Source organism: Chrysoperla carnea, chromosome 5 (assembly GCF_905475395.1).
Source record: "Chrysoperla carnea chromosome 5, inChrCarn1.1, whole genome shotgun sequence".
Classification (NCBI taxonomy): domain Eukaryota; kingdom Metazoa; phylum Arthropoda; class Insecta; order Neuroptera; family Chrysopidae; genus Chrysoperla; species Chrysoperla carnea.
This window is the reverse complement of record NC_058341.1, coordinates 46,083,366-46,111,254: the sequence shown is the minus strand read 5'-3', so window position 1 is coordinate 46,111,254 and position 27,889 is coordinate 46,083,366. Positions and strand designations below refer to the sequence as shown.

Below are 27,889 nucleotides of genomic sequence, written 5' to 3'. Positions count from 1 at the left end.
CCACGTCTGGTCCATACGGGAATCATGACGTTGCATGGGACGTGTATGTTTACAATTGGCGTGATGCTCCTAATCCTACTGAGTGGTATATCTATGATAATGGAATAGTCGACGGGTGGAAAAATCGTTTATGGAGAAAATTTTGATTTTTTTCAACATTATGTCCTTTATTTACAATGTTACTATTATTGTATTTGTTTTAAATTACAATGAATCAAATCATGATGCACATATTACTTACATTACCTACCTAGTAAAGGACTTGAATAAATTTTATTGATGTCTGGAATTGTTTTTTTTAATTATATTTTAAAACATTAGTAAATATTCCACATGAAACTTTATGAACTCATCGCGCATGAAAGTTTATGAACCCATCATATATGAAACTTTATGAACTAATCATGCAAACGGAGGAAGGAAACAAACATTTCTGCGGAAATTATCGGGGATCTCCCTTTTGAATATAGTGTACAAAGTATTAACAAAATGTAAGGTTAAGCACTTATGCGGATAACATAGTTGATGAGTATCAAGCGTATCAGGAAAGGAAATTTCCCAGTTCCATGTTCTTCTTATTGATTTTATATAAGCATACGACAGGATTGTAAGAGAGAAGAAGATGATAGAAGCCATGACAAAACTAAATATACTTAACTACAGAACGTTTTTAAAGATCTGGAGTGTGTAGCAAGACAATTAGTTAACAGATAATGAAAGTAAAGCAAAATATGTTAATTTACAATCCATGATCCATGATGGCGAAGATGAAAGTGATTTGAAAATTCAAAACCTGGGAAAGCGTACTCCTTCCAAAATGTTACAGATTTTGAATATTTAGGTGTCTTAATTATTGCAAATGAAGATGAAGAGATCGAAATTAATAACAGGCTTCAAAAAGGAAGCAAGGTATAATAGTATAAAGATCGCTGAAGGCCCAGATTTACAAAACAATGATTAGGCCGACGGTACTCTATGGATCGGAAACGTGGGCTATGAACAAGGCAGCGGCTAAAAATTATTGATTTGGGAGAGGAAAGTTTTGAGGATAACTTATGGAGGTGTAAAAGATGAGTGTGGGCTTTGGAGAAGGACAAATGAGGTAGTTTATGTAATGTATAGTGACCCCAACATTGTAAATGTCATCAAAGCACGGCGCGTAGGATGGCTGGGGCACATTTGTCGGATGCCGGATAAAAGAATTCATAATGTGATTTTTGAGAATGGCTTTCTTATTGAAAAATAGCTATTAATTCATATATTTGGTTTTTGGTAGTACATACTATAATACAATTAAGAATTGAAAATAATAAAATTATAAAAAACAAATAATTTTATTATTGATGTACGAATAGAAGTTTTTTTATATTTCTTAAAATTTTTCGAACTTTTCGTTCATTTTCAAGACATTAAATTGTAAATAATAAGATAGAGGAAAGACCGCGTTCACAGACACAAATGCCATCTGGTAATTTTGTCTCAGTTGGTCTCAGTAATAAAGGGTATAATATACTACTATATTTACACAAAATTATACAGAATGTTCGATTTACATCTAGGCATATAAATATCATGAGTATGACAACATGTGTTAAGCATTGCATCCAAGTAAAAAATATTATAGGTGTTACATAAAATTGCAAAAGTGACTTGTATTGTGGCTTATCTGTTGTAGTTCATCTATTCAACCAAAGAGGATAGGATAGAGGAGCAGCCCATATGAGCTAATGTAAAATCGTAGTATACGAGTTTCAGCGCCTCCACCGAGTAAGGTTTTTAAACTTAATAAATAATAGTCGACCCCACAAAGAAGTCAAACTTAATAGTTATGCCCACAAAGGCCGACAAACTTAATAGTTGATCGCCACAGATTCCAGATATCACTTAAAATTATATTCCTACTTCTTCTTTATCCTATACTCTTTGTATTCAACTATGAAACTCCCACTCTCCAAACGTCTTACAATTATCTCAATGCATATTGAAGCTTCAACACATGTATATAATACCTCTTACTTAGACGCATTGCTTAACACATGTATTCTGTCATGCTAGTGATATTTATATGCCAACATGTAAACGAACATTCTGTATATTTTTCTTTGCTATTGAGTGGAGTATACTTTAGAAATTTCAATTTTTCGTTGTCAATTAGTTTTGGCTCATTCCGACTTTCAAATTTAAATTCAATTTAATGAGTTATTCCGCGCATTTTACATTTTTATGATTGGGCAAAATCGCTAGAGGCGTTGAAACTCCTCCTCTTTTTTAACATTGCCAGTAATGGGAGTCACAACAAAAGATTGAGACTTCAACTTTGAGAATCAAACAATCTCTAATTACTCTTCAGAACTTGATAAAAGATGTTCAAAAATAATTTTCAGCTTTGAAAATAACCTTCTGGAGTTTTTTCAAACATTAAACAGTTTCAAACTTTAGGAAATTCTGGTAACTTTATTTGGTTGAAAGAATTGACATTAAATTGTTTTTGTGAAGGGGGAGGGATAAACAAAAATTGGACCAATAGGATTTCTGGCAACATCCGTAATATAGGTAAATCTATAAGCTTTTCTAAACAAAAATCTATTGACAAAATGCGGTCCTCCATTTTGTCACACTCAATTCTATCTAGCGCTTTCTCTAATTTGTCTAGTTCTACAAAGCTCTAATTGAACTATAATGAATTATTTTCATTGTAAATAAAAAGTTCTATTCAAGGTGTTGTTATGGAAAAAGCAAAACAAAAGTACTATTATTATTTTGCAATGACGAATCCGTTAAAACATTGATTTTCTTGTCAATAAAAAAATATAAATAAAAATATGAAAGAAAATATTATTTATTATTAAAATAAAAAATAAAAAAACATTTATTTATGTTGATATATTATTGGAATAAAAAAATTATAAAATACATTTTTTATAATTAAAGTGAATTATAGTGAATATATATTTAATATATTTATCTGAAATAAATGAAAATATAAAAAAGTATTTAAAAGAAAATTAAAATTCAAAACATTCAAAAAATCCATAAAGATCTCGTTCAAGCTAGATCAATTTGGTTTTCAGTCCTTCGATGATGAATTTTTTGTAAATTTGATATAATAACGAAATATTGAACATAATATTAGATCCCACAAAAATGCATAAAAGTCGTTCAAGAGTAAATGTTTCTACATTTGGCAAACGTGCTCTTTTGGCTGCATCGGCTACAATAACACCAGGTGTTTCTTCTTTGTATTTAATTGATATTAATTTTTAAGTAGTATTTTTAAGAAGATTACTTATCACATTGTTTTTCTCATCAGTACCGCCCCGGATTCGATGGGTTTGTCACCCTAGGCCCAAAACATCTAGGTCCATTTTTTTAAAAATATAAAATATTTTTGTATTTAATGCAATATTCAATTTTAAGAAAAGTGTTTTATTTCTCCCATAATTTCTGAGTGAACTCGCTTAACTAACGCAGCTCCTACCCTACGGATTTTTTTAAATAAAAATACTATTTGAAGTAATGACTTATAATAGTTAATTGTATGTTCTATTTAACAACGTTTAATTAACGATAACTCAAAAACGAAAAGAGATATCAAGTTATAAAATTGAAAATTGAAATTTTATAGGGTGCTCAGGACGTAAAAAGTGAAGCTTTACGTTCGTAAAGGAGCAACAACTAGTAGTTCAGGTAGCATCAACTTGTAGTCTGGTGACACATTCTCAAAAAACGAAAAATAGTTCTAGAAAATACTTTTGAAAGCCAAATAAATGGTTGGCCGAAAAGCCGCCATAATTGTGTTGGTTTTTTAAAGTCTTTGCACTGACGTACCATGAAAATACTTCTGAGTTGTGTTTGCTGTCACGTGACTGGATGCATAGTTTTATGAAAATTATTATCTTAAATATTAATGATCCTTAAATTTTATTAAAATTAATTTTGTGCTTTGTTATCTTCATATTAGGATTAATCATTAGAAACTATTATTCAACCGATTTATTCTTTGCGAACAAAAGCCTATTAACTAAGTCACTTGTTTGTTTTCACTTTGTTTTTATTTTGCTTTTAGTTTCATATATGCGAATAAAATTTTTCCAATATAATTCCGATGCATCCCCAAGATTATCATTAGGTAAGAACATAGAACGTGATTTAATGGTAAATTTGAACTGTCCAATACGTTTATTAATGGAATATGTTCGGGTTAAAGCAAATATTCCAGTAGAAATTGATTTTGATTTATTTGATGAAATGGGTAATTTAAAACATACATTTGATGCACCTGTGCAAAAGATGGCGAGCAAAATACTTTTTCCGAAAGGTACCTATCTAAAAATATACACTTTGACACACACTTCGCGAATATTATAAATTATTTTCTAATTTAGCCCTCTTAATTTTTAATAACAGCTCCGATTTGGACGATTTTTTCGTAATTAACATACGCTAAGGAAATTGAGAATTTTTTGAGGAATTGATACATTTTGAAAATGGTGATATAATTATTTTCAGTATGGGAAAAAGCTTCCGAGCTAATACAAGTTAAATTATCACGAATGGAGCTAGCCATAGATCTTTTTTGGTATCAACCTTTCGGTGTTCGTATCCACGCGTATTCGCAAGTCCGTATTTATGTCTTAAAAATCAAACGTTATTTTAATTTAAGTCCTTCAGCTTCAAACCTCAGTCATAATTCTGTGAAAAATTTTAATAGAATCAATGTTTTGAGGTGAAAATCTCTAAGAATAATTGTGTTTGGAAATTTTCAGCTATATATTTTATTGTAATACTTCCAAAAAACGAAATAGGCATTGTATTAAAACCAACAATTTTAATAAATCGTGGTTCACGTCTTAACGCAGATTATGTTACACGTATTCGTCGTCAATTACAACATTCAGGTAGAAAAACCGCTAAGTAGTAGCAAATTCATCTTAAAGCTTTATAAAAGCAAATTCATCGTTACGCTTTGTAAAAGCATTCGCATTATTATTTTTTAATTGGCATAATATAATGTAGTTATTAATTATATAATACATAAATTGAAAAATTACTATTTTTATTAATTATTAATTTTACGTTAATTGGAAATTGAAATGATGTCTTCCTTTAATAACTCAATGGATATGCTTGAGTTCATCGAACTCACTAGTCAGGGTAACTAGGGTAGAGTCAGCGCCGGACTTAACCATATAGGCGCTCCGAGCGGACTGCATTTGGTACCCTTTTAAGTGCACTTATCTGATTTCGAATTTGTACCATATTTTAAGTTAATAGAAAACTACAAACATGCATTTATTATCAATAATAATAACATATTTAATCCATTTATTCCCTAAACAATTAATGAGGTTGGTCGTGGTTGACATGTACTCCGCTCTTTGTTTAACCGGTAATGTTTCTGTAAATGTACAGAATGGACGTTCGCTTTAAAAAAGTTCATTGCATGAGCGGAGGATTTTTTAATCACTATTTATAACACGCAATTTGTTGTATAGTAATGTGATAAAGATTGCCTAGCTTGTATTGATCATTGGCTTGTTATACCATGTATATACATGTATATGTAATATATACATGTATACATGGTATACATGTACATGAAGGTTTACTAAGTTTAGTCTCAAGTTTGTAACGCTTAAAAATATTGATGATACCAGTAAAATTTCGGTATAGGTACTCATTAAATTACCGAATTAGTCCATTTTCGATTGTAGGTCTGTCCGTACGTCTGTACGGACTGTAAAATAGATATCAAGCTGAAATACTCTGCTCAGGACGATTAAATGTTTATAAATTTATTGATTGTTAATAGTTCCATTCAATGTTTATAAATATATTGATTGTTATATACATTATTTTTTTGAACCAAAATAATAATTTCATCGTCGAAATAAATAACTAATGGTTGTTAATTAATAGGTACTATTTTTATTTAATAGTATAATAAATGTTATTTTGTCAAGGAAGAGAAATTTTCAAGAAATCTAATACTCTCTTTGTTTCTTTTGAAAGAAGGAAAATTTAAAAGAATAAGTCGTCATAAGTCACCATTTTTTAACCTGGCCTTATCACGACCATAAATTGTTTTTATTGTTAGAATTTGAAATTGCTTTTTATACAGGATGTTCTAAAAGTCATGGAGAGCAGAAAAGTGTTGTATTAGGGGAAAAATTGAAATTTGAAAAATAGTTGAGCTTTTTACAATCTGACGTATCCTAATAAGATAAGCTTTCATTAGTTATGATTACCTATATGAAATATACATATCAACGTTTTTTGATGATACGAATAAAAGTTTGGCATAGATGATCATAAAATAACCTTATTAGTCCATTTCAGTTTGTCCATTTGCCATCACGATAACTCAAAAACCAAAAGAAATATTTAGTTGAAGAAGATAGAAGATCAAGTAACAACAATTGAATGTAAAAATGTCCCTTATGAGACTTACTTTTGTTTGAAACATTTTTCGTAAACATCTCGTTACTAACCGGGAAGAGATTTATTAAAAATAATTTAATTAACAGTCAATTATTTGTTTTCACTGATTGATTTTAAAAATGAAATTCAAAATTGTAAGTTTAAAACAGTGCTTCCCAAACATTTGTTATATCGTAGATCTTTTAGTATTTTTTTCTAGTTTATATAGATTCCCTACCACATTGGGGTTAAGGGGTCAGGAAAACAGCTTTTTTAGCTGAATCTTCAATTATCGTTTACTTTTTTAAAATTCACGAATTCTTTTCTTTTATAAAATTCTTTTCTTTTTCTTTTATATTTATTGTATATATACAATCTACACTTTCAATCATTTGGAATGATTTAATCTTGTGGACTCTCGTTTATTTCTTTTTGACTCTCTATTTTTATTTTGTATGGCATAGACCACTTTCTCTTCGGAATTGGCTTTTATAGGTAGATTCCTAAAGTGGTATATACTTCAGGAAAGTGAGGTTTTAAACAAGGAAATCTGTAGAAAATAAAACTTACTACAATCTGCTTAAACTAGAAATGAATTTCACTCTTTTTACATCCCTTTTCTGCTTTTTTGTGATGTTTGAGACACTCTATATATACTTTCCATTTTTTAAATATGAGACACGTTAAGAATATTTACACCAAATAAGTACTTAATGGATCTCTGTTACCGCATTGAGCTCTATATTGTTTATGATCAGGGATGTATCTTGTTAAAATTAATTAATGGTTCTTAGAATATAGCTGTAGACTCATATTCGCAGTAATTATGTCAAGGGAGATGATTGTTTGCGGTCGGTGATTTGAAGATGATAAATTATTTTTAATTGTTTATATCATTTTGTTAAGGAGAGAATCAACGTCTAAGGCCTATAAAATAGCCTGCCTCTCTGTTATCATTAATGGTGACAGTAAAAAAGAGATTGTTGAATTAATGTGAACACGTTTACTTGACTTGATGTTCTTAAGACAAGTAAATATTTTTTGAGTGAACGATTTCAATACTTGTTTATTTGAAGGAAATGACTTTTTGACTGGTTGAAAATCAAAAGTATGGCAAGGTATTGAACAGGTAGGAAACCACAACATTACAAGAATAGGGGAAAGTGCTATATAATGATCCCTAAGGGTAAAATGATCCCTCGTTGTTTTAACGATGTTCCAGCATGGTATTTGCAGTTTCTATGTTAAAGCAATGGTACAATTTTTTTTTCGACAGAATTTAACGAAAAATTAAATTTAAGAATTTAATAATGCTTACTATTAATTCCCAAAGTTTCAGAAATTTTGACCGTTTAAAATGGGAAATAATTATGTCAACGTCCCAATTTCGATCAATTTACGTCAAAATTAATATCTCGAAAGTGAAAACTAATTTCTAAATTTTTTTTTTTAGAATTTTATTGTATAAACATTTTTTTCTACTTTTTCTTCAATATATAATAATATCATAAAAAATAGTTGGAGAGACCGGACATTTTACATGCTTTAAATGGGACATGACCCTCAAAATCGCGAACTTTGTCTTTAAATATCTCGCGATCTAAACGGTCAAAAATTATGAAATTTTAGGAATTCATAAATAAAGCTATTATAAACCCGAGAAAAAAAATTCGGCCAAATCTGTCGAAAAGTGATTTCATGCTGGTACTACCTTAAGTGAGCAATGTCTTCAATGTATTTATTATTTAGATGATTTTTCAGTGATTTTGTGTTCATTCTAATCATTGATGCAATGTAAAAAACCAATTCATATTTTATGTGAACTGTTTGGTAAAAAAAGCAATGGGGTCATTTTATCGCCTAATCTTACAAGGTCAGTAAAACAATGCCTTTTAAGAAATATTGAATAGTTCTAAAAATGACGTTATACATATATCGAATAATTTGGCTATAAATTACATTTTTTCTTAAAGGAATCGCTATAGGAAACCTTCCCCTAATGTAAATATCTACAAATTATTTTCCATTTTAAAATTATAAAGTAAAAGCATTTCCATTTTTCATATAAACCGAGAAGTGAAAACATTCACTTTTTAAAATTAAATTTTTATCTAGTTTAAATTTATGAAAAGTATTTAATTTTCTAATTTTGACTTTGAAAGTTTTTTATGTGTGAAAAATGGCACGAAGTTTTCATCAGCCGAAAACGCTTAAAAATACAGTGCAATTGTAACAAAAATGAAGTCTAAACCCTGTCGGTGAAAGCAAACCTTTTTATTATATTATTTTATCAGTACCTAATATAAGCTTTAACATATTCGAGTAGCTAAAAACAGTCGAAAAACTCAATTTTCATAAATTCGAACTGTCGAACCATTGTTAAAATCACAATTTTCTTAATTAATTTTATCAATTCTCCAAAAATCAATTATCCTATTTTGTTTCGATTGTAGGCATTTGGCAACAATTTACTGTCATAAAGTTAACAGCTTATCTACTTTATTAAAAGACTCCAAACAAAAAAGTTAGTTTTATGTGTGTTATCTCAGAACTTTCGACTGGTTGAACTGATTTTGATAATTCTTTATCTATTTAAAAGCTGGTGCTTCCAGCGTGGTCCCACGTAATTTTGGTGAAGTTGCATTTCATTTTGGTGAAGAAAACCGACTTCAAAAGAAAAACTTTTCCAAAACAAAATAGTATGCACTAAAAAGTAAAAAGTTATTGTTATTTTTGGAGTCGGTGTCAACCAAGCTAATGTAGCAAACTGTTCTGTCAGAGTTGTTTCCTTGGCTGACATAGACCCCAAAAATAACAATAATTTTAACTACATTATATTATCGTTATTTTTTTATTTTTTAGTGCATATTATTTTGTTTTGGAAAATTTTTTTCTTTTGAAGTCGGTTTTCTTTTTATTAAATGTTTTTTTTAATTTTAATAAAGTAGATTCCCGCCTTAAATGATTATTTTAACCATACAATGAATAAATATATCAAATTGATCATACTGAAAATTCAAAATATGAATATATAACGCATATAAGACTATTTGTTATTGAGTACATTAAATTGACCTATTGACATTGAATTGATAACAAATAAATAATAAATATGTATGTAGTCATTATTCTGAAAAAGTTCGATTTAATAAGAAATTAGATTAGTTTTTGTAAAAACCAAATTTTAAACTATTTTTAATATATATTATTGCGTTGCTTCGACAAAATTATTTACTATAGACTTTGAGAATGTGTTTATAAGACATAGTTCAATTTAAAACGTTTAAAGACCGTTAAATTGTGCACGGGAAAATGGAATTTTGGTGCTTAACTTTACGTTTAATTGTTTTTTGTAGTGTAGTTACTTATTCATTACAGGTAAGACATTTTCAAATTTCTGTTTAAATAGGATGTTTCAAAATTGCACGGCAATATTTATACCATGCATATATGTAATATACAAGGTATACTAAGTTTAGTACCAAATTTGTTACGCTTAAAAATATTGATGCTACCAACAAAATTTTCAACTCTGTCTGTCAACAAGATAAAAACGAAACAAGATTTCAAGCTGAAATTTTTACAATTTTTTTTCGAGTTCGTAAATGAGCAACATAGGTCAATTGGGTCTTGGGTCCGTAGGACCCATCTCGTAAATCGTTAGAGATAGAACAAAAGTTTAAATGTAAAAAACGTTCCTTATAAAAAAAATTAACAAGTTATGTTTGAAACATTTTTTCGTAAGCATTACTGTCTACCCGTGAGGGTGCAAATTATGCGCAAATTGTATAGTATGTACTATATGGCAATATCAGTTATGTGTGTGTGACATGTATGTATGTTCAATGTGATGTGGTACATGGTATTTCAACAATTAACTCAGCCAATTGTTTGTTTTCACTTGTTTTAATATGTGTTTCTAGTACAAAATAAACAAATAAATTCATCATTATACCTCAAACTTATTTATCACTGAGATAGGGGAACGTAAAAATATTAATTTAACAATCTACTTAAAATTTAGAGTTAACTGCCTCTGCCACATCACATCACGGTGCGATTTTCATTCTTGCGTACTTAGATATTAAAGAAATCTTCTAGCCTCATACAACATAATAAAACAGAGAAAAATCAGGAGATCGAGATGACCATTTAACGGGTCCATACACAAAATTTTAAATTTACTTTATTATTTATTTTATCATAGAGATGCCTTAAATAGGATTAGTTGCTGGATTAACTTTATGAGTTCTCGGTTGTATACCACTTAGGTATAAGTAATATAATTTATTACAAAATTTTTACGAAATGTGTTTTTGCCAAATATGATTATCGGCTTTATTTTAATTTATTTTAAATATCTATACCAGGCATGGGTAAATGTGACTCAGAGAACTCCCTCAGACTTCTATAACTAGATAACGAGCAAGACAACCTAACCAATGTCAACCAATAATACGAGTTAGACAGAGAGACAACATTTTTTTCTACCTATCTCATTACTATTAGAGAAACTGAGATAGATAAAAGAGTCGTATACCTGTCTCGCTTCCTCCTTTATGAGCAATGCGGATAAAGAGACACACAATAAAGTTTATGGCACACAATAAAGTTATAACAATGGTGACTTCGACTTAAAATAACTCGCCCATCTATACACACAAAATAAGTTACTATTCTTATCTAGAATGTTGTAATAAAAAATATTCACGACTTTATGACGTCATATTATCATCTGCTGAACCAAAGTATCATAGGAAAATTTTTTGAACAAAAAGTTTTCACCCTACAACAAACAATTGTATCTCTGCGAAAAAACATCAAGTTTGGAATCGTAATAGCTCGCTTGAAAGCTTGTACCTTCTAGTTTTGGAATAATTGATTTCTATTTATTAAATGTCCATATATAATAGCATTGCGTATACAGAATGTTCGATTACATCTACACATGTAAATATCACGAGTATGACTGAATACATGCGTTAAGAAATGCATCTAAGTGAGAGGTATTATATACATGTATTGAAGCTTCGATATGCGTTGAGATAGTTGTAAGACGCTTGGAGAGTGGGAGTTTCTTAGTTGAATAGATGAACTACAACAGATATGCCCGGATACAAGTCACTATTGCAATTTCATATAACACCTATAATAACTCTTACTTAGATGCATTGCTTAACGCATGTACTCTGTCAAACTCGTAATATTTATATGCCTTGATGTAAATCGAACATTCTGTATACGCAATGCTAATATATGTGATAGATATCAGAAATCTTATTTTATGTCTAGTGTAAGTGAAAACAAATGCTTATGTATGTAAAGAAACATTCATATGAATATATGCAGAGCCCGATCTAGCTATTTAGCCGTTCCGGACAAAAATAATATTTGCCACCTTTACACTCATACCATATACAGGATGTCTTTTCTAAGTTATTATTTGCTTGATACTCGATAAATAAATTTAATCGAAGAAAACACATCAAACGAAAAATATTAGTTTCAAACGGACACATCTTATACCGGTATCGAATTCCATCTAAGTTTTCACGTTCTGTTAAAACCTCACTCTCATTCATAACCGACAAATATTAGATGAACGCTTTCAGTTCGAAAATTGTTCTGTATAAATACGCAAAAATTTTTTTTATAAACCGAATAGTTTAGACTGTAATTGATAGCAAAAATTTAGCTTTTTGTGCGTTTTGTTTATTCAATTTTTTATAGAAAAACGAACCACTTTTATTGGAATTATTGGAAAATTTTTTTCGAAGAGTGCCTAGATTTCGCAAAAACAATTATACGAAATAACAATTTTGGGTAAAAAGTTTCGAACAAAAAATGTTACTTTTTTAATCAATAACAATTTTCTAATTTCTATCGATTGCCAGTTATGGAGTAGAGTGACCATGAAAACCTAGGTCACGTTTAATGTCTGCCTAAGATGTGCGCCTACACACCCAAAATTTTTCGCTTGAAGCATTTTTCGAGATAAAAGTTATTTTTCCAGTTTCAAGCATATCCCAACTTAAAAAAGCACCCATTGGGTATATTTATTATATGTACAGTTTCGCTTAAATACATAGATTCCAATAGTGTTTTTTTCAGTGTTTTATTTAATTTATAAATTATAATTAATTTTCAAAACATTGAAATTTACGGCAAATATAAAAAATTTTATTTTTACTTTTCGTCTTATATCATCAAGTTATAACAGAATTCACTATCAAAATTGAAAAAGTACCTATATATTTTTTAATTTGTTTACCTGAAATTACTTCTTGGTCATGCTCATACATCCTAAATAAAAATTTATTTAAAAATTGATTGAGTTATACATCTGTTATAGGTACCTTACGATGATGGAAAACAGTCAATTCAAACAGCCAAACTGTTTGAAATACTTATGCACTCTAATTATAGTCGAATAAATCATCAAAGAAGTCAACCAAACCTTGGTCAAACTGATGCATTAATCATTCCAAATCCAAATCCAGATAAAACTCATATTCAAAAGATACCCCGAAAAAATTCAAAATCCTTTAAAGACGATCAAAATGAGCAGTCTGAAGAGACCGAGGCAAGAATTGATTCAACTAATCGACCAGTTCGAGGACACTTTATAACATATATACCTAAAGTAACTTCGCCTATTCCACCGTTTCAGAAACCAAAACAGTTTGATTCTGATGAGCAAGTAATAGAAGATATTCCAGATCAATTTTCTCAAGATACTGAAGATCAACCTTATCAGTTAAGTATACCTGATCAAGAAACTCAACAAATTGATTCGTATCAACAAAGTATACCTGATCAAGAAACACAACAAGTTGATTCATATCAACAAAGTATACCTGATCAAGAGCCTCAACAAGTTGATTCATATCAACAAAGTATACCTGATCAAGAGACTCAACAAGTTGATTCATATCAACAAAGTATACCTGATCAAGAGACTCAACAAGTTGATTCATATCAACAAAGTATACCTGATCAAGAAACTCAGCAAGTTGATGAGTACCAGCAAACCATTCCTGATCAAGAAACACAACAAAGTAATTTCTATCAACAAAATAGGCCAGATCAAGATGTAGAACAAATTGAAGATTTACTTAGTCAACGAAATGTACCAGATCAAGATACACAACAATTTGATGATAGTCCATATCAACAAAATATTCCAGATCAAAATGTTGAAGAACTTGAATATCAACAGAGTTTGTTAGGACAGGATCTTTATCAAAAGCATGTACCGAAACAAAATCACTATCAAGAAAGTATACCAGATCAAACTATACAAGATCATAATTATAACCAACAAAGTTTTCAAGATCAATGGATACACAATACACATCCTCGGCAGCCTGAAAAAGTTTTACGACCACCCAAAATACCGTCTTTGAATAATCAACACCAAAATCCTATTCAATCTAGACCAATTAATGTACAATCAGAAAGTACAAACGACAATGTGAGATATTTTGGGCAATCATTTTCCGATCAAAACTTGCATCCAGCTTCCGATAGAAATGTACAATATTTTGGAATACCTACATCAAGCCATCCAATCAATTCACAAAATAGTTATGGATTTCAGCAATCCCAAAATAATCAACAAATTTCGGGAACTACAAATAATCAACACTATGGCTATTTGGAATGTCCAAGTGGAGCTACTGGAATGTTTCCTTATGCGCTAGATTGTAAACAATTTTTAAATTGCTGGAATGGTCGTGGCTCAATACAAAATTGCGCTCCTGGTACAGTTTTTAATCCACAAACTGTTGGTTGTGATTTCCCAGAAAAAGTAAATTGTTCCGCATATAAATCTCAAGCAAATTTCTTTGATACAGAAAAGTATCCTAATAGTTATTTGGGTAAAAATAGGAATACTAAATCAGTGAATGATAACATTGCAGATGGATCAAATAAATATCAAACACGTTCGCAATTTGTAACGAATCGTATTCAACAAGATGTAGTGGTATTTTGCCCAGAAAATTTTGTTGGAATTAAAGCACATCCGACTGATTGTTCAAAATACATAAATTGCGATAAAGGTGGTTCTACGATTGAAGAATGCATTTTGGGAATGAAATTTAATTCTAAAACAGGGCAATGTGATTTTCCCAAATTTGTCGATTGTAATAGCAGAAAAAGCCAGCAATTAATCAATGTTAATCCTTCAACACCCGTCGATTTGTCAAGCAGATTATCAAATAGAGACCCCGAATGTCCACCAGGATTATCAGGTTTGATTGCCCATCCTTATAATTGTGAATTATTTTTAAATTGTGGAAGCGGACGTACATTTATTCAGAAATGTGGACCAGGTACTGTTTTTAATCCAAATATTTTGGCATGTGATTATCCTCAAAATGTTGATTGCAAACATACGTCAGATTTAATTGTAAATCCGAGCACTACATCAAAGCCGTATCCGATACCAACTGTTAAACCAAAACCATATCCTAAACCAAATCCTAATCCAACTCAAAAGCCATTCCCGGATCCTCAAATTGATATACGCATGCAACCGCATAATTATTATACTACGAACACTCGTTCTGGAAAATATGTTCAAAACCAGCAAAACACTCAATTAAATCAGTATAATCAAAATGGTTGGCATGATAAAACACAAGAACTTTCAAGCGCAACCTCATATACCGATACAAGACCGCAATGCCCTACAGGTTTCTCAGGTTTAATTCCACATCCCACTAAATGTGACTCATTTTTAAATTGTGCTAATGGGCGAACAGTGGTTCAAAAATGTGGACCAGGCACAGTATATAATGCAAAAATTCTTGGTTGTGATTTTCCACAAAACGTTAATTGTCAACAAAGCGCAACAATTATTCAACCAAATGTAGATCCAAGTATAGATATAAGAACAGCTCCAAAAACTCAAAAGCACTATGATGGTTTCCAATCGGGAAAATATGAAGAAAATAGATGGGTTGGCTTAAATACAAATCAACAACATGAAAATGTCCAAAGTAATTGGAAATCTCAAGAAAATTCTAGAACTCGTAGTACTTTTACAACTTATCAGGCTCCCCTTGGAGGAGTTTCTCAGTCGCAGAACAATGTTCAATGCCCAAATGACTTCTCAGGTTTGATTTCACATCCAACCGAATGTGCTTCATATTTGAACTGTAATAATGGAGATACGGTGGTTCAAAAATGTGGACCAGGTACTGTTTTTAATCCAAGTATTAAAGCATGTGATTTTCCACATAATGTAAATTGTCAACAAATCAGAACGCTTACTCAATCAAGTGGGGACCGAAATTTAGATTTTCAAACAGTCTCACAAACCAATCAAAATGAATATAGTAATTCTAACCAATTTCATGGACATGATCAACATCACAAGCATGGCTCTTGGAATCAAAATGGATTTCAACATAGTGAACAATTTCATCGTGACCATCCACAAGGTACAGCATGGAGACGTGTAGGTCATGCACATGGGCATCATCATCACCATAATGGATCTTCTGGGCCATGGATAGGATATCATAATTTACGCAACCATCCTACGCCAACTCCAGCTGCCACTTATGAAAGTACACCGACGCTAGATACAGCAACTTTAGGTAGCGATTCTAGGCAAGCAAAAGAAAGAGAAGAGCTAGATTTATGGTATAAATTTGTCAATAAGCCAAACAGTAAAGATTTAGATGGTGCGCCTACTAACTCACATGGCTATTCAACAGTAAGCACTCAAGGAGCAGTAAAAGGTGGTGAAAAACGAACAGTTTCAACCACAGATTCATATGTAACATCATACGTCCAACACAATACTCCTTTACAAACATTTAGTCAAGTCAAGCCAACACCAGAGCCACCGAAAAAGAATAGCTGTTTTCCACATAAATTTGAATGCTCACCTGACATGTGTTTGAATTTGGCTTTCGTATGCGATGGCATTAAGGTAAATAATGTAGCTGTACAGTTCTTTCAACTTAACATAGCATAATTTTAAAACGGTTAATGAGCCAATATTCTTGTGACTAGATACCGATTTCTAGCACAACGACAGAAAATTCAATTCATTACTATATTTAATTTTTTATTGTTGTGTTATTGGCACGCGACTCTAAAATTGAGCTTAAAACAGAAATGTTTAGCTTTCAGAGTTTCTCTTAACATCAGAGGACCATTTAGATTTCCCTAAAGCATAAGCTACTTTTAAAACTAAATTTTTTCCTAATTTTCTAGCATTGTCCAAATGGGGCTGATGAGGAAAATTGTAAAAATACAATGGAAAAAGTAGTGTCACATAAAGGAAAACGTCTTATGCGACATGATGTACAAAGATGGTTTTCTGTTACACTTAATAAATGCGCTCAGTATTGTGAAAGTTCAAAAACTTTTGAATGTAAATCTTTTAATTACCGGTAAGTATTTTATTTATCAGGGTATTTTAGAAAATTGTTAATGAGATATTTGAGAAGTTTGGGGATTTACAGGATTTTTCATGAGAAAAAAGTAGATTTTTCATTCCCAAAACCATTTTTTGAGTTCCAAAATTTCTGGTGCTAATTTATAAATGTCTAATTACTTTTCAGCGCATCCGATGGTGAATGCATTTTAAGCGATGAAGTTGTGGGACAAACAGGTGATATGCAGGATTCATATCAATATGACTTTTACGAAATGAAAAAATTTTCCGTAAATTGCGATATGAAGTACACTTGTGATAATTTTAAGTGTATTGAATTACATGAGGTAATATCTTATAGGAAACTGATAGTTAATATCAATTTTTTTTATTTTCTTTATAGTGATTTTTATCTAATTTTATTAGGCATGTAATGGCGTTGATAATTGTGGAGATAATTCTGATGAAAAATATTGTGACAAGCATGCTAGCGAATTTGGTGTCCGATTAGTTGGATCGAAAAACATGAATGAGGGTCGTTTGGAAGTGAAAGCGTTTGGTCGTTGGGGAACTGTTTGTGATGATAAATTTTCTTTGAAGAATGCTGAGGTAATGCAGAAGAAATAAATTTTATAATATATAATTTCGAATTTCAAAAAAAATATCTGTTTATCGATAGGTGGCGTGTAGAGAATTAGGCTACCCCTTAGGTGCAGTACAAGTTCTACACAATCCTTTGTATTTCGCTGAAACAAATAATGTTCAAAACCCTAATAATACGTTGATTTTGATGGATGATGTTGATTGTTTGGGTAATGAAACATCCTTAAAAGATTGCGAGTTTAATGGTTGGGGTGTCCACAATTGTAAAGCTGATGAGGTATGAATTATTTTTATTTTTTTAGTGGCATTACTGACAAAATTTTAATCTTATTATAATATTTTTGTAGGTTGTAGGAATTGTTTGCAAAACTTCAACGGTTACATGTCCAAAGGATTATTGGCTATGTGCGGGTAGTATGGAATGTATTCCATTAGCATTCCTTTGCGATCACGTTGATGATTGCATTGATAAATCTGATGAATCGCCATCGTATTGTGAAGCAGAAACAGAATTACGATTGGCAAATGGGTCAACTCCACTAGAAGGTCGAGTAGAAATTCGATTTTATGGTGTATGGGGTACAATTTGTGATGACGATTTTACGGATGAAGCTGCAACCGTTATTTGTAATCAAATGGGTTATTTTGGACCAGCACGGGTTAAAAAAGGAGGAATGTATGGACCAGGTAATTTTATGATAGATTATTCGTCACTTTTTTATCCTTGAAATCTGTAAATATATCTACATTTACGTGACATACGTCATTTAATATGTAGAAAAATCAAAAATTTTGATAAAATAATAAATTATTTACAATTTCGCTGATTTAAGTCGAGTAGATAATTATAGCTGAACTTAATTTCATTACATGGGGTTGGAATGAATGACACTGTACATGTCTCGACAAAAATTTCTTAGCAAGACATTTGTTCGAATGTGTAGTCATATTAACAAAATTGTTCATATTTATTTTTACTCGGCTAATATTACAACTTTTAATTTTCCAGGTTCGGGACCAATTTGGCTAGATCAAGTAAGTTGTTTTGGAAATGAAACTAGCGTAGAAAAATGCTTGCATAATGAGCGTGGCCAACATAATTGCGAGCATAGTGAAGATGTTGGTGTCGTTTGTAGTCGAGGTTATGAAAGTGGTATAAAAAATGGTTACAGAGGTATTAATAAACCAACAATTCCAAGATCAGTAGTCCACACAAATAGTATTGACTTGGATGATGTGTTACCCACCACTTGTGGAGTACGTGATGAAGAAACCTTTTTACCCGATAGTGTTTTAAGTTTTCGTGTTGTTGCTGGGTCAGTTGCCAAGAAAGGTCATTATCCATGGCAAGTGAGTAATTGAATATTCTTTTGCAAAATGTATCTAAGTTAATATTTTGATAAAATACTTTTTTCAGGCCAGTTTACGAGTTAAAGGTCAAAGTAAAACTTCACACTGGTGTGGTGGAGTAATAATAACCCGTCTTCATGTTTTAACTGCTGCACATTGTTTAGTTGGATTTTCAAAAGGTATCTATGTAATAAGGGCTGGTGATTATGAAAGTGAAGTTGACGAAGGAACCGAGCAAGAAGCTTACATTGAAGAGTTTTATTTACATGAATCATTCCGTAAGGAACATCATATGAATAACGACATTGCCATAATCAAATTGAAAGGAGAAGGTTTTCATTTGGAGAAACATGTGCAAGCCATTTGTTTACCAAATGAAGATACAGACTATGTTCCTGGTAAAAACTGTACAATATCTGGTTGGGGATCTACACAAAGTGGGAAACTATGTAAGTTTGAATTTTTATTTGACTCTTACTTTGTTTCTGAAAAAGTATCTTTTTTTTTGTAAGCCAGTTACAATTTTGAGTAAATTGATATTTTTTTTTAAAGCTGCTGCCTTACAATTGAGGGCTGGTTGGATTCCAATTCAATCTAGAGAAGTATGCAGTCAGCCAGAGGTTTACGGTGAAAATATTAAGGAAGGAATGTTTTGTGCTGGTAGTTTGGATCAAGGTGTAGATTCATGTGACGGCGACTCTGGTGGACCATTGGCTTGTTTAGATAATGGTTAGAAAGATTATTGTTATTATTAATAATTACGAGATCTCTATCGGAATATTTAGGCACGCACATCACATACGAATAAAAATATTCGAAAAACAGCAAGAAATTTATAGCTTAGGAGTGTGGCCAACAATTTTTGGGATTAAAAAGAAGTAATCCTTAGGAAAATTAGGATGCTTGTGTTTCATGTTGACCAAATCATTTTCTTATGTTATTAAAACACAAAAAGTTCTAAGACCAAGTCCATTTATGGGCTGAGCTGCATTAAACTCATTTATGGACTCATTTTGAATTCATTTTAAACTTTTGACAATCGTTTTTCAGTCCCTGAAATTAAACATTTTTTTAATTCACTTTACAGGATATTTCACATTATTTGGAATAACTTCATGGGGTCAACATTGTGGATACGCTAATAAGCCGGGTGTCTACGTAAAAATAGGACATTATAGGAAATGGATTGATGAGACAATTTTAAAATCTTTAAAATAGTTTTTATTTTGCATTTTATACTTATTAGTTATATTCTATGTACAAAGGATTAATTTAATATATACTTAGTAAACAAAATTATATTATCTAAAATAAATAATATTAAAAATAAATAAATACTTAATTTTAATTATTTACAGATCTAATTAAATACGGATACTTAATAATTATTAAATAAAAATCATAAGTCATTTTTGTTTATTTAAAAAAAATTAATAAATTGTTTCTAATATTTTGATTTAATATGTATATACACTTAATGTATGACTCCTGAGTTTCATTCTAATGATTTTTCATTCAAAATAACATTCGGTTAATATTGAAAATATTAAATATTAAAAATTAACGACTTTCGATCGATGTGCAATGTTATCGAGCATTTACATTTTGTTAAGTGATTAGTGCTAGTGATTACGTAATGGAAGTCACTTAAGATATTTCTATTGACATAAGAGAGAACGTGAAATAGTAGTTAATTTTAAAATTTTTGGTAAATCTGTCAACGCTACAACCAATACTATCATATATTGCTCATCTCTGTAAAAGTATACTAAGCATCTCATGTTCACAGTACACAGTATGAAAAAGTGATTATCATTTTTACATGTATCAAGTTTTTTCAAAATTGTGTTCTAAATCAGGCATTTGCAAACGTGGCTTAGAGGAGTCTCTCAGACTTCTGTATCTAAAATACGAGTAAGACAGTGAAAACCAAAAATACGAGTAAGACAAGGAGACAACATTTTTTTCCTATTTTTCTCATTACTATAAGAAAAACTGAGATAGGTAGAAGAGTCGTATACCTGTTTCGCTTCCTCTTCTATGATCAATGCGGTCTTGGATAAAGAAACACACAATAAAGTTTAAGGCACACAATAAAGTTATAACAATGGTGACTTCGACTTAAAATAACTCGCCCATACCTGTTCTAAATAGTATGGATTCCAAACCTTTATGTGACAGCATTGGAAATTTATAGCAGCTAACAGAGAAGGCCAATTGTACTAAAATATTTTTAAAGTTGTATGTCGTTGAAAACTACCTCTCTAGAATTTTTCATGCGAGTAACTACTTATAGTCTCATTTCAATAGAAATACCTTTAGTATAAGTGTTTAGTAACGAGCTGGTTTACAATGTCTTATTACTACTTACATTCGCACTAAACACTTCCTTTCGCAGTTTCACTAGTCCATTGTAAATGCAGTATTACCTAAAATAAGTGTTTGCTACTTTAAAAATGAATTATTCGGTTATTATTAATAATAACCAGCAAGCATAAATAAAAAAATAACAGTTTCATAAAAATACTTGGTACCAAATATTAATAAATATTCGCCGAATATTTAATCGAGAAAGACTGCTCGTCGAATACACGAAAGAGACTATACAAGCCAAATGTTTATCGAATACAAGTATTATTTTTCTGAAAGGGAATATCGTTCACATTAACGTATTTTCAAAATCAAAAACATTTTCGAGAATTCGTGTTATGCTAATTTTTAGCGAATTTCTGAAGGAAATGGGGGCTATAGCTTCTGTACTACACAAAATGACCATCGTTAAAATTTATATGTATATATACATATGTACCTATACATTTATGTGTCTGTACCCTCGCTAGCCGTCGCAAATTTAAGACCGATTTGAATAAAATTTGGTATCAAGAAGCGTTTTTGTATTTGTAAGGTCAAGTTCGTAATTGAGAAAAATCAACAGATAAACAATGAGTGCAGGTTTAAATAAAAAACATTTTTGTATTTTTTGATCAGTTTTAAGCAAAAAAGAACTCTTGTGATTTTTTCTCAAGAAGCTTAGTTTTAGAAATAAAAACTCTTGAAAAATTAAAAATGCAATATTCGATTTTTAGAAATGTGTTATTTTTTCAATCTTTGAATGGATTCGCTTGGCTAACGCAGCTCCTGTGCTATGACTTTTTCTACTTTGGGTATTATATCTGCTACGATTTCAACGTTTAACTGAACCTGAACGAACATTTGTTAGAATCAGATATATTATATCAAACAGTAATACCGATGTATTGCTTGTTGAGAATGTCTAAAGAGAATCTTATTAAATTATTTTAAAATTAAAATAATCTTCCTTCTTCCTTCTTCTATTATTTAAGATAATTTTATTAAATTATTCTTTAATTATTTTATTTAGTATTAATAATTACCGGTTATTATTAATATAAATCAATAATTCACTTTTGATAGTGGCCTTCATATATTATCATATTTTTGAAAAGAATTACTACTGATTACTATTATATTTCGAGTATAAAAAGGTCAATTTTTTTCTTCTTTTGTCATTTGAACTAAAAGAAATTTCGTCGCTCTAAGTTCTAATATTTTTATTCAAAATTCTTAAAACTGGTTTCTCCAATGTATTTAATCTATCGGCAGATGATTTCTTGGGCAAAACTGGTTGAAAACTGATAATTTCATAATTGAATATTCTTAAGATATAAATAATAATTTTTTTCATAGAAAAAACTTCTTTTCAATTGGCATTATCGTTGAGTTTTCTTTTAAAATATAAAAGAAACATATTCTAACCTCCATGTATGGTATTAGTCCTGTTTTTCAACTTACTAATATCATTCGATCATCTTGATCTTGAATAATTGGTGATCGCTTTTTAATATATTTGGTCAGAACATCAATGTCACGACTGCCATGTACATGATTTCTCATATTGTCTGGAATCATGGAAAAGCCATCACCACCTTGTATTAAATAATTCACTATCGCTATACGATAATATTTCGTTTTATCAAGAGGCTCATATTTTGGTACTTCGCATTTACCACAACGCAATTTTAAGTCTTGAACTCGTGATCCAACTGGTAAAGTTGCATTGAAAGTAATATGAATTCCTAAAAACGAAAAAAAAAGTTAAGCCCACGGAAAAATTTTTTTTATGTTTAAAAAATATTGTTTAATCCATCTATAGCCACAATATTTTGGTTAAGGTAGATTACAGGGTCTCTCAAATTTTTAAAGTCGTAATACAATCGGTCTGGTCACAGATTAATACAACAATTCCAGGGATTTTTGATTTTATCCCTTTCATTGTGGATATTTAAATCCAATGTAAATGTAGAAATTAGAATTCTTAAAAATACTAACCACTTGTTTGCAACATTTTGCTAAATCCATATACAGATCCAGTTTTCCAAATTGTTGCGGCTGAATATTCGAAAACTTCTAATAAATGGTCACCTCGTAATTCTATGGCATCAATGAAATTTTCGAATGGTTGTGCAACTAACAGATCTGCATAAGTTATATCTGTGAAAGAAAATCAAATTTATTAAAATATATTCTAAAAATAATCGTGTAAAAACAAAAAAGATAACAGAAAATTACTTACTTCCTTTTTCTATTCCAGTTCGAATACCGCCTGTATTTAAAATAGCTATTGGGGCATAAGTCCATTCATCTTCCTCAGCTTTATCAACCCACTAAAATAATTAAATTACATTATTATAAGAATATCGAATAATTTACAAAACTAGGTATAAAAATGTAAACTTACAGCATCAACCATTGCTTCAGCAATGAAGTTTCCAATATTGCAATCACCAAACGAACAATCTGTTTGCTTTAAAAGTACTTTTGTTTCACCAAGTACTTGTTTTCCAACTTGATCGACAACTTCCTTCCATGGTACCATTAATTCATTCACGTATTGATTTTGTGCAATTTTTTGATCTAAGTAGATAGGATTACCTTCCCAATGATGTAATTTGTTTTCAACATCAAAATACACTGTAATAAATCCAAGATATTTGGTGTAACACGATGCTTGTACAATTAAAACTTGGTGGCCATTATCTTGTGTAACAGTTACTGGATAATCATCGACAGGGATATCGGGACCTGGAATTATAAAAATAGGTTCTACATTTTTCTACATATATATTACTCATATTTCACCCTAACTTCACCGATTAATCCTATCAATAAAATGTATAATAATTAATTGAAGATGAGATTAATTGATAGGTTTGTTAATCAGTTAAGCAGAGTTGGTGAAACGAAGCTTTCAAAATAAATAATTACCAGGTAAATCAGATCCATGGTACAAAAATGTATGCGAGTGGCCTCCAACAATTACATCTATATAAGGACCAGCATTAGCAGCAATTTCTTTGTCAATATCTAATCCACAATGAGATAAAACAATAATTATATCACATTTATCAACGGTTTTTAATTTTTCAGCTTCAGCTTTTACTGATTCAGCTTCGTCTAAGAATATTAACTTTTCTGTGTTTGATATAAGCTAAAAAAAAGTATTTAAAATTAATAATTTACTCAACAGATAAGAACAAAAATCTAAACTTACATTTACTTCTTGAATAATAACGCCAATAATTCCAATTTTTTTGTTTTCACGTGTTATAATCGTACTTTTTTCATAAAGTCCTTGGATTGCGGGTTCACGACTATCATCAACATTTGCTAGTACAACAGGAGCTTTGATAGATTTAATAAATGGTACCAAACCATCTATTCCATCATCAAACTCATGGTTACCAATAGTCTACAATGTAGAAAAGCATATTTAGTATAAATAAATCTACAATTTTGTAAAAAGTCATAATAGCCGGTTTCGAGAAAATAGATATTTAGAAATATACTACTATTTTTCAATTCAAAGCTTGCCTACAAAAATTGCTAAAATGATTTCAAGTAAAGTATCCCTGTTGAAATAAGTGGAATATTTCAGTTTGATTGAGAAAATTGATGCGCCAGTTTTATCTGAAGTCAAAATATAGGATAAGCTTTTCTTACTATCTTCAATGCTCCGTTCTTAAATATTTCTAACTAATAGCGATCCTAAATAACTATAAAATTCGATCAAAAATATTTTAAAATCCACGGGCTTTAAGTACCAATTTTTTTTACAAAATAAAAGTTCTTTTGAAGATTTTTGGGCGCTAGAATGTTTTTATAGCAAGAAAATAAACAAAAATTTTAGACTCACATAGGCATCTGTTGGTAATAAATTAAAGAAATATTGGGTTGCATTCCATTTATGGACATTATACCACATAGTTCCTTGAAAATTATCACCAGCATTTAAAAATATTGCATTTGGATTATCGGTTTGTAATTTTGTAACAGCAGTATACAATCGAGAAAAACCACCAATACAATTTAACATCCCCGGTTTGCATGTTGTCGACTGTGGTGTAGTTTCTTCAAATCGTGCATGAAAATCGTTCAAATGAATTATCGGTAATTTAAATAATGTTCCATTTTGTGGTAGCGCTGAATTCGTTACAATCCATAGTAGACATATTAACATGGATATCGTACCATTTACTAGAAATTAAATAAAAATTCGATTAATTATTGATGAAAATTATCATGAATTAATGTTTAAAAAATCAAATAATTACTAGCAATACAATATTTCGTATTCATTGTTGTGAAAAAACGTATTTAATAATCATTAAGATAGACAATAAGTAATAATGCTAATATTGGCGTAATAATTAATCTTTTTTTGTGAGCAGAAAAGTAAACATCTTTTAAAAATTGACTTTGAAAAGCGGTGAACCCTATTATCTGTTAAACGATAATGTTTATTCAAACACGAAGTTACTTCGTTGACAGCTCAAAAAATGTTTACGTATAACAATTTTTATAATACATGTAATTGCTGAAATATTGATCATAGAATTTGTTTAGAATACAGGTGTTTATAAAATAATCTAATTAGTTCTGTTTTTGTGAATACGTTCGTTTACGTATTCGCTCGTTGACTGAAACTGACTTGGAGTTTGTGCAGGAGCACATTATTGTACCATAAGAATTGATATTGTTGCGTTTATTATTTTAATATGCGTACAGTACAGAAAAATGATTTAGTATCATATTTCAATTAGTTTTAGAAATTCTAGTCCTACACAAAGTCAGTTTCAGAGCGATTTACAAATCTGTAAAATTTAATATTCTCGACATTAAAAAAATTATTTTAATGTAGAAGGCATCGGAGACCTTTCCTCAAATAAAATGATAATTTGTTTGCTTATATATCCTGATAAAATAATAATTTGCATAATTAGAAACCGAAAATATTTATATTATCATTGACGTTTTTTTAATTCCTGAGCACATGTTTGTACAATATTATCATTTTTCAGTTGCTATATAAAGTTTTTAAAAAAATTTTCCCTAGACGTATAAATTATTTCCTTATATAGGAATATTAAATAATTAGATCTAAATTTTCATAACAGAATTTATACATTCAAAAACATAATATTTGTTTTAATAAATGCAATAATGACTAAAAGTCTCAAGGCTGTATAAATATCGTTAAATATTTGATTTTAAATTGTTCAACGCAAAATTTAGATAAGGTTACATTTTATGTAGCTATAAGCCACCCAAAAACCATAAAAAGAGAATCTTTTTAAAGCTGCATCTATAATATCTCAGCAAGACCGGATTTATACAAAGCGCCGCCCTTGGGAAATGGCAAAAAAATATCGCTCTACGTTTTTGAGTTAGTTCTGATACGTATACAATTTGAACCGAAGAGTAAAATTCCACGCAAATCCTTTTAATCGATGCTATATGCTTAAAAATTCGTCATAATTTCAGAAAGCGTATGAATGTAGGCCAATATGTAAATCCAGGCCTGTATCTCGCGTTGAAGGTAAAATAAATCTAAGATCTAATTAAGGATTGTGACTAATGTTTTCCCCCAATCTATAGATTGATTGACGCGTTAAAATTTGTACAGCGATTATTAATTTGTGTAATACTTATTACCTTTTTAATTAATACGGGTTAATTATCTTCCTAGTTAAGACGTTTTTTTTGGGAGATTGATTTTTCATCATACAAGTGTTAATGTATCAATTATAAACGTTTTGTTTTATTGTTGAACAATTTACCAGAATTTTTGTATTACTATTTAATTACTCTATTTGTAATTTTTAATAATTATAAAGTTTTTTTTAGTAATTAGTTAATTTTAGCTAATGGGAAACTAACTACAATTGTTTTGTGAAAAACATTAGAAAATTTTTAGTAAAAATCGAAAAATGCAAACATTAAAGAACTTTTAAAGTATAGTTTCAATTCCACAATATTAAGATTTTTCTATGAAAATTTCTTTGTGAAAAACATACAAAATTTTCTTATTTTCTTAAATATTTTAATCTTAGTATGAGATGTGTACGTGCTTTAATTAAAATGCCTTATAATTTTAAATAAAAATATCTGTATTTTTTCTTAAACAAATAATTCTTTTCTAAAGTTCGTGCTTATTACATAAAAATTCAATCTAATACTTACGTTTATGCATTTTGTAAAATATATTAAAAATTAATAAATGAACCATAAATTGGACAAAAGTATTACAAACACACTTCGAATCAATTTCTATTTGTTTATTTCACAAATTTTAAAACACACACAAAAAATAAAACAATCTGTTATTAAATTAACTTGTTTACTAAATGAATCTAGAGACTATATTATTATCACTTTAATTTATGTCAACAAGGGTTCATTAAAAACTTTAGAAGATGTTCAAAAATGTATGTATCAGTTTGAGTTTACTACTGATACTAAAATGTCAATTTGTACAATCACAATAATACGCGTCTAATTAAGCGATTTACAGTTTGCAAACTTATATTTATACATAAATATTCTCATTATGTTTCAAATATATAATTATCGGAAAAGGTACTTATTTTATTTTATCACCTTTTTAGTGGGAGAAAGATAGATATGAAATTTTATTAGAAAAAATATAATAGGGGAAATATTTTGAATTATGCATATGTAATACTACGATTGATAGAATTATAGTGATGTAAGCATCATTTTTCTGAAAGATTTTGTCACAGTCTCTTACTTTGTTTATAA

General features: G+C 29.9%; 3 protein-coding genes across 5 annotated transcripts; 2 read left to right on the top strand and 1 right to left on the bottom strand.

Annotated features, from left to right (window-relative positions):
• Positions 1-3,128: 3,128 nt before the first annotated feature.
• Positions 3,129-4,918, top strand: LOC123301203. Its single transcript, XM_044883939.1, has 3 exons — positions 3,129-3,226; positions 4,067-4,318; positions 4,767-4,918. Exons 1-3 carry the CDS (start codon positions 3,145-3,147, stop codon positions 4,916-4,918), a joined length of 486 nt encoding a protein of 161 aa, XP_044739874.1. The 5' UTR covers positions 3,129-3,144.
• Positions 4,919-9,644: 4,726 nt separating this feature from the next.
• On the top strand, positions 9,645-20,065 carry LOC123300724. Of its 2 annotated transcripts, XM_044883352.1 has the most exons (12): positions 9,645-9,798; positions 12,773-13,181; positions 13,227-16,366; positions 16,654-16,832; positions 17,004-17,163; positions 17,243-17,425; positions 17,496-17,696; positions 17,767-18,106; positions 18,429-18,769; positions 18,837-19,218; positions 19,322-19,498; positions 19,857-20,065. In XM_044883352.1, the coding sequence occupies exons 1-12, from the start codon at positions 9,733-9,735 to the stop codon at positions 19,985-19,987; spliced, it is 5,709 nt and encodes a 1,902-aa protein (XP_044739287.1). In that variant the 5' UTR covers positions 9,645-9,732; the 3' UTR covers positions 19,988-20,065. The 2 variants fall into 2 exon arrangements, with proteins under 2 accessions (XP_044739287.1, XP_044739285.1); XM_044883350.1 differs by having other exon boundaries at positions 12,773-16,366.
• A 627-nt stretch (positions 20,066-20,692) lies between these two features.
• Positions 20,693-27,579, bottom strand: LOC123300725 (apyrase). 2 transcript variants are annotated; one of them, XM_044883354.1, is made up of 9 exons: positions 25,402-25,511; positions 24,984-25,324; positions 24,342-24,539; positions 24,056-24,278; positions 23,529-23,872; positions 23,364-23,454; positions 23,120-23,281; positions 22,583-22,866; positions 20,693-21,198 (listed from the first exon to the last, which is right to left on the bottom strand). In XM_044883354.1, the coding sequence occupies exons 1-9, from the start codon at positions 25,424-25,426 to the stop codon at positions 21,148-21,150; spliced, it is 1,719 nt and encodes a 572-aa protein (XP_044739289.1). In that variant the 5' UTR covers positions 25,427-25,511; the 3' UTR covers positions 20,693-21,147. The 2 variants fall into 2 exon arrangements, with proteins under 2 accessions (XP_044739289.1, XP_044739288.1); XM_044883353.1 differs by lacking the exon at positions 25,402-25,511 and adding an exon at positions 27,311-27,579 and having other exon boundaries at positions 20,694-21,198.
• Between the last annotated feature and the right edge of the window lie 310 nt (positions 27,580-27,889).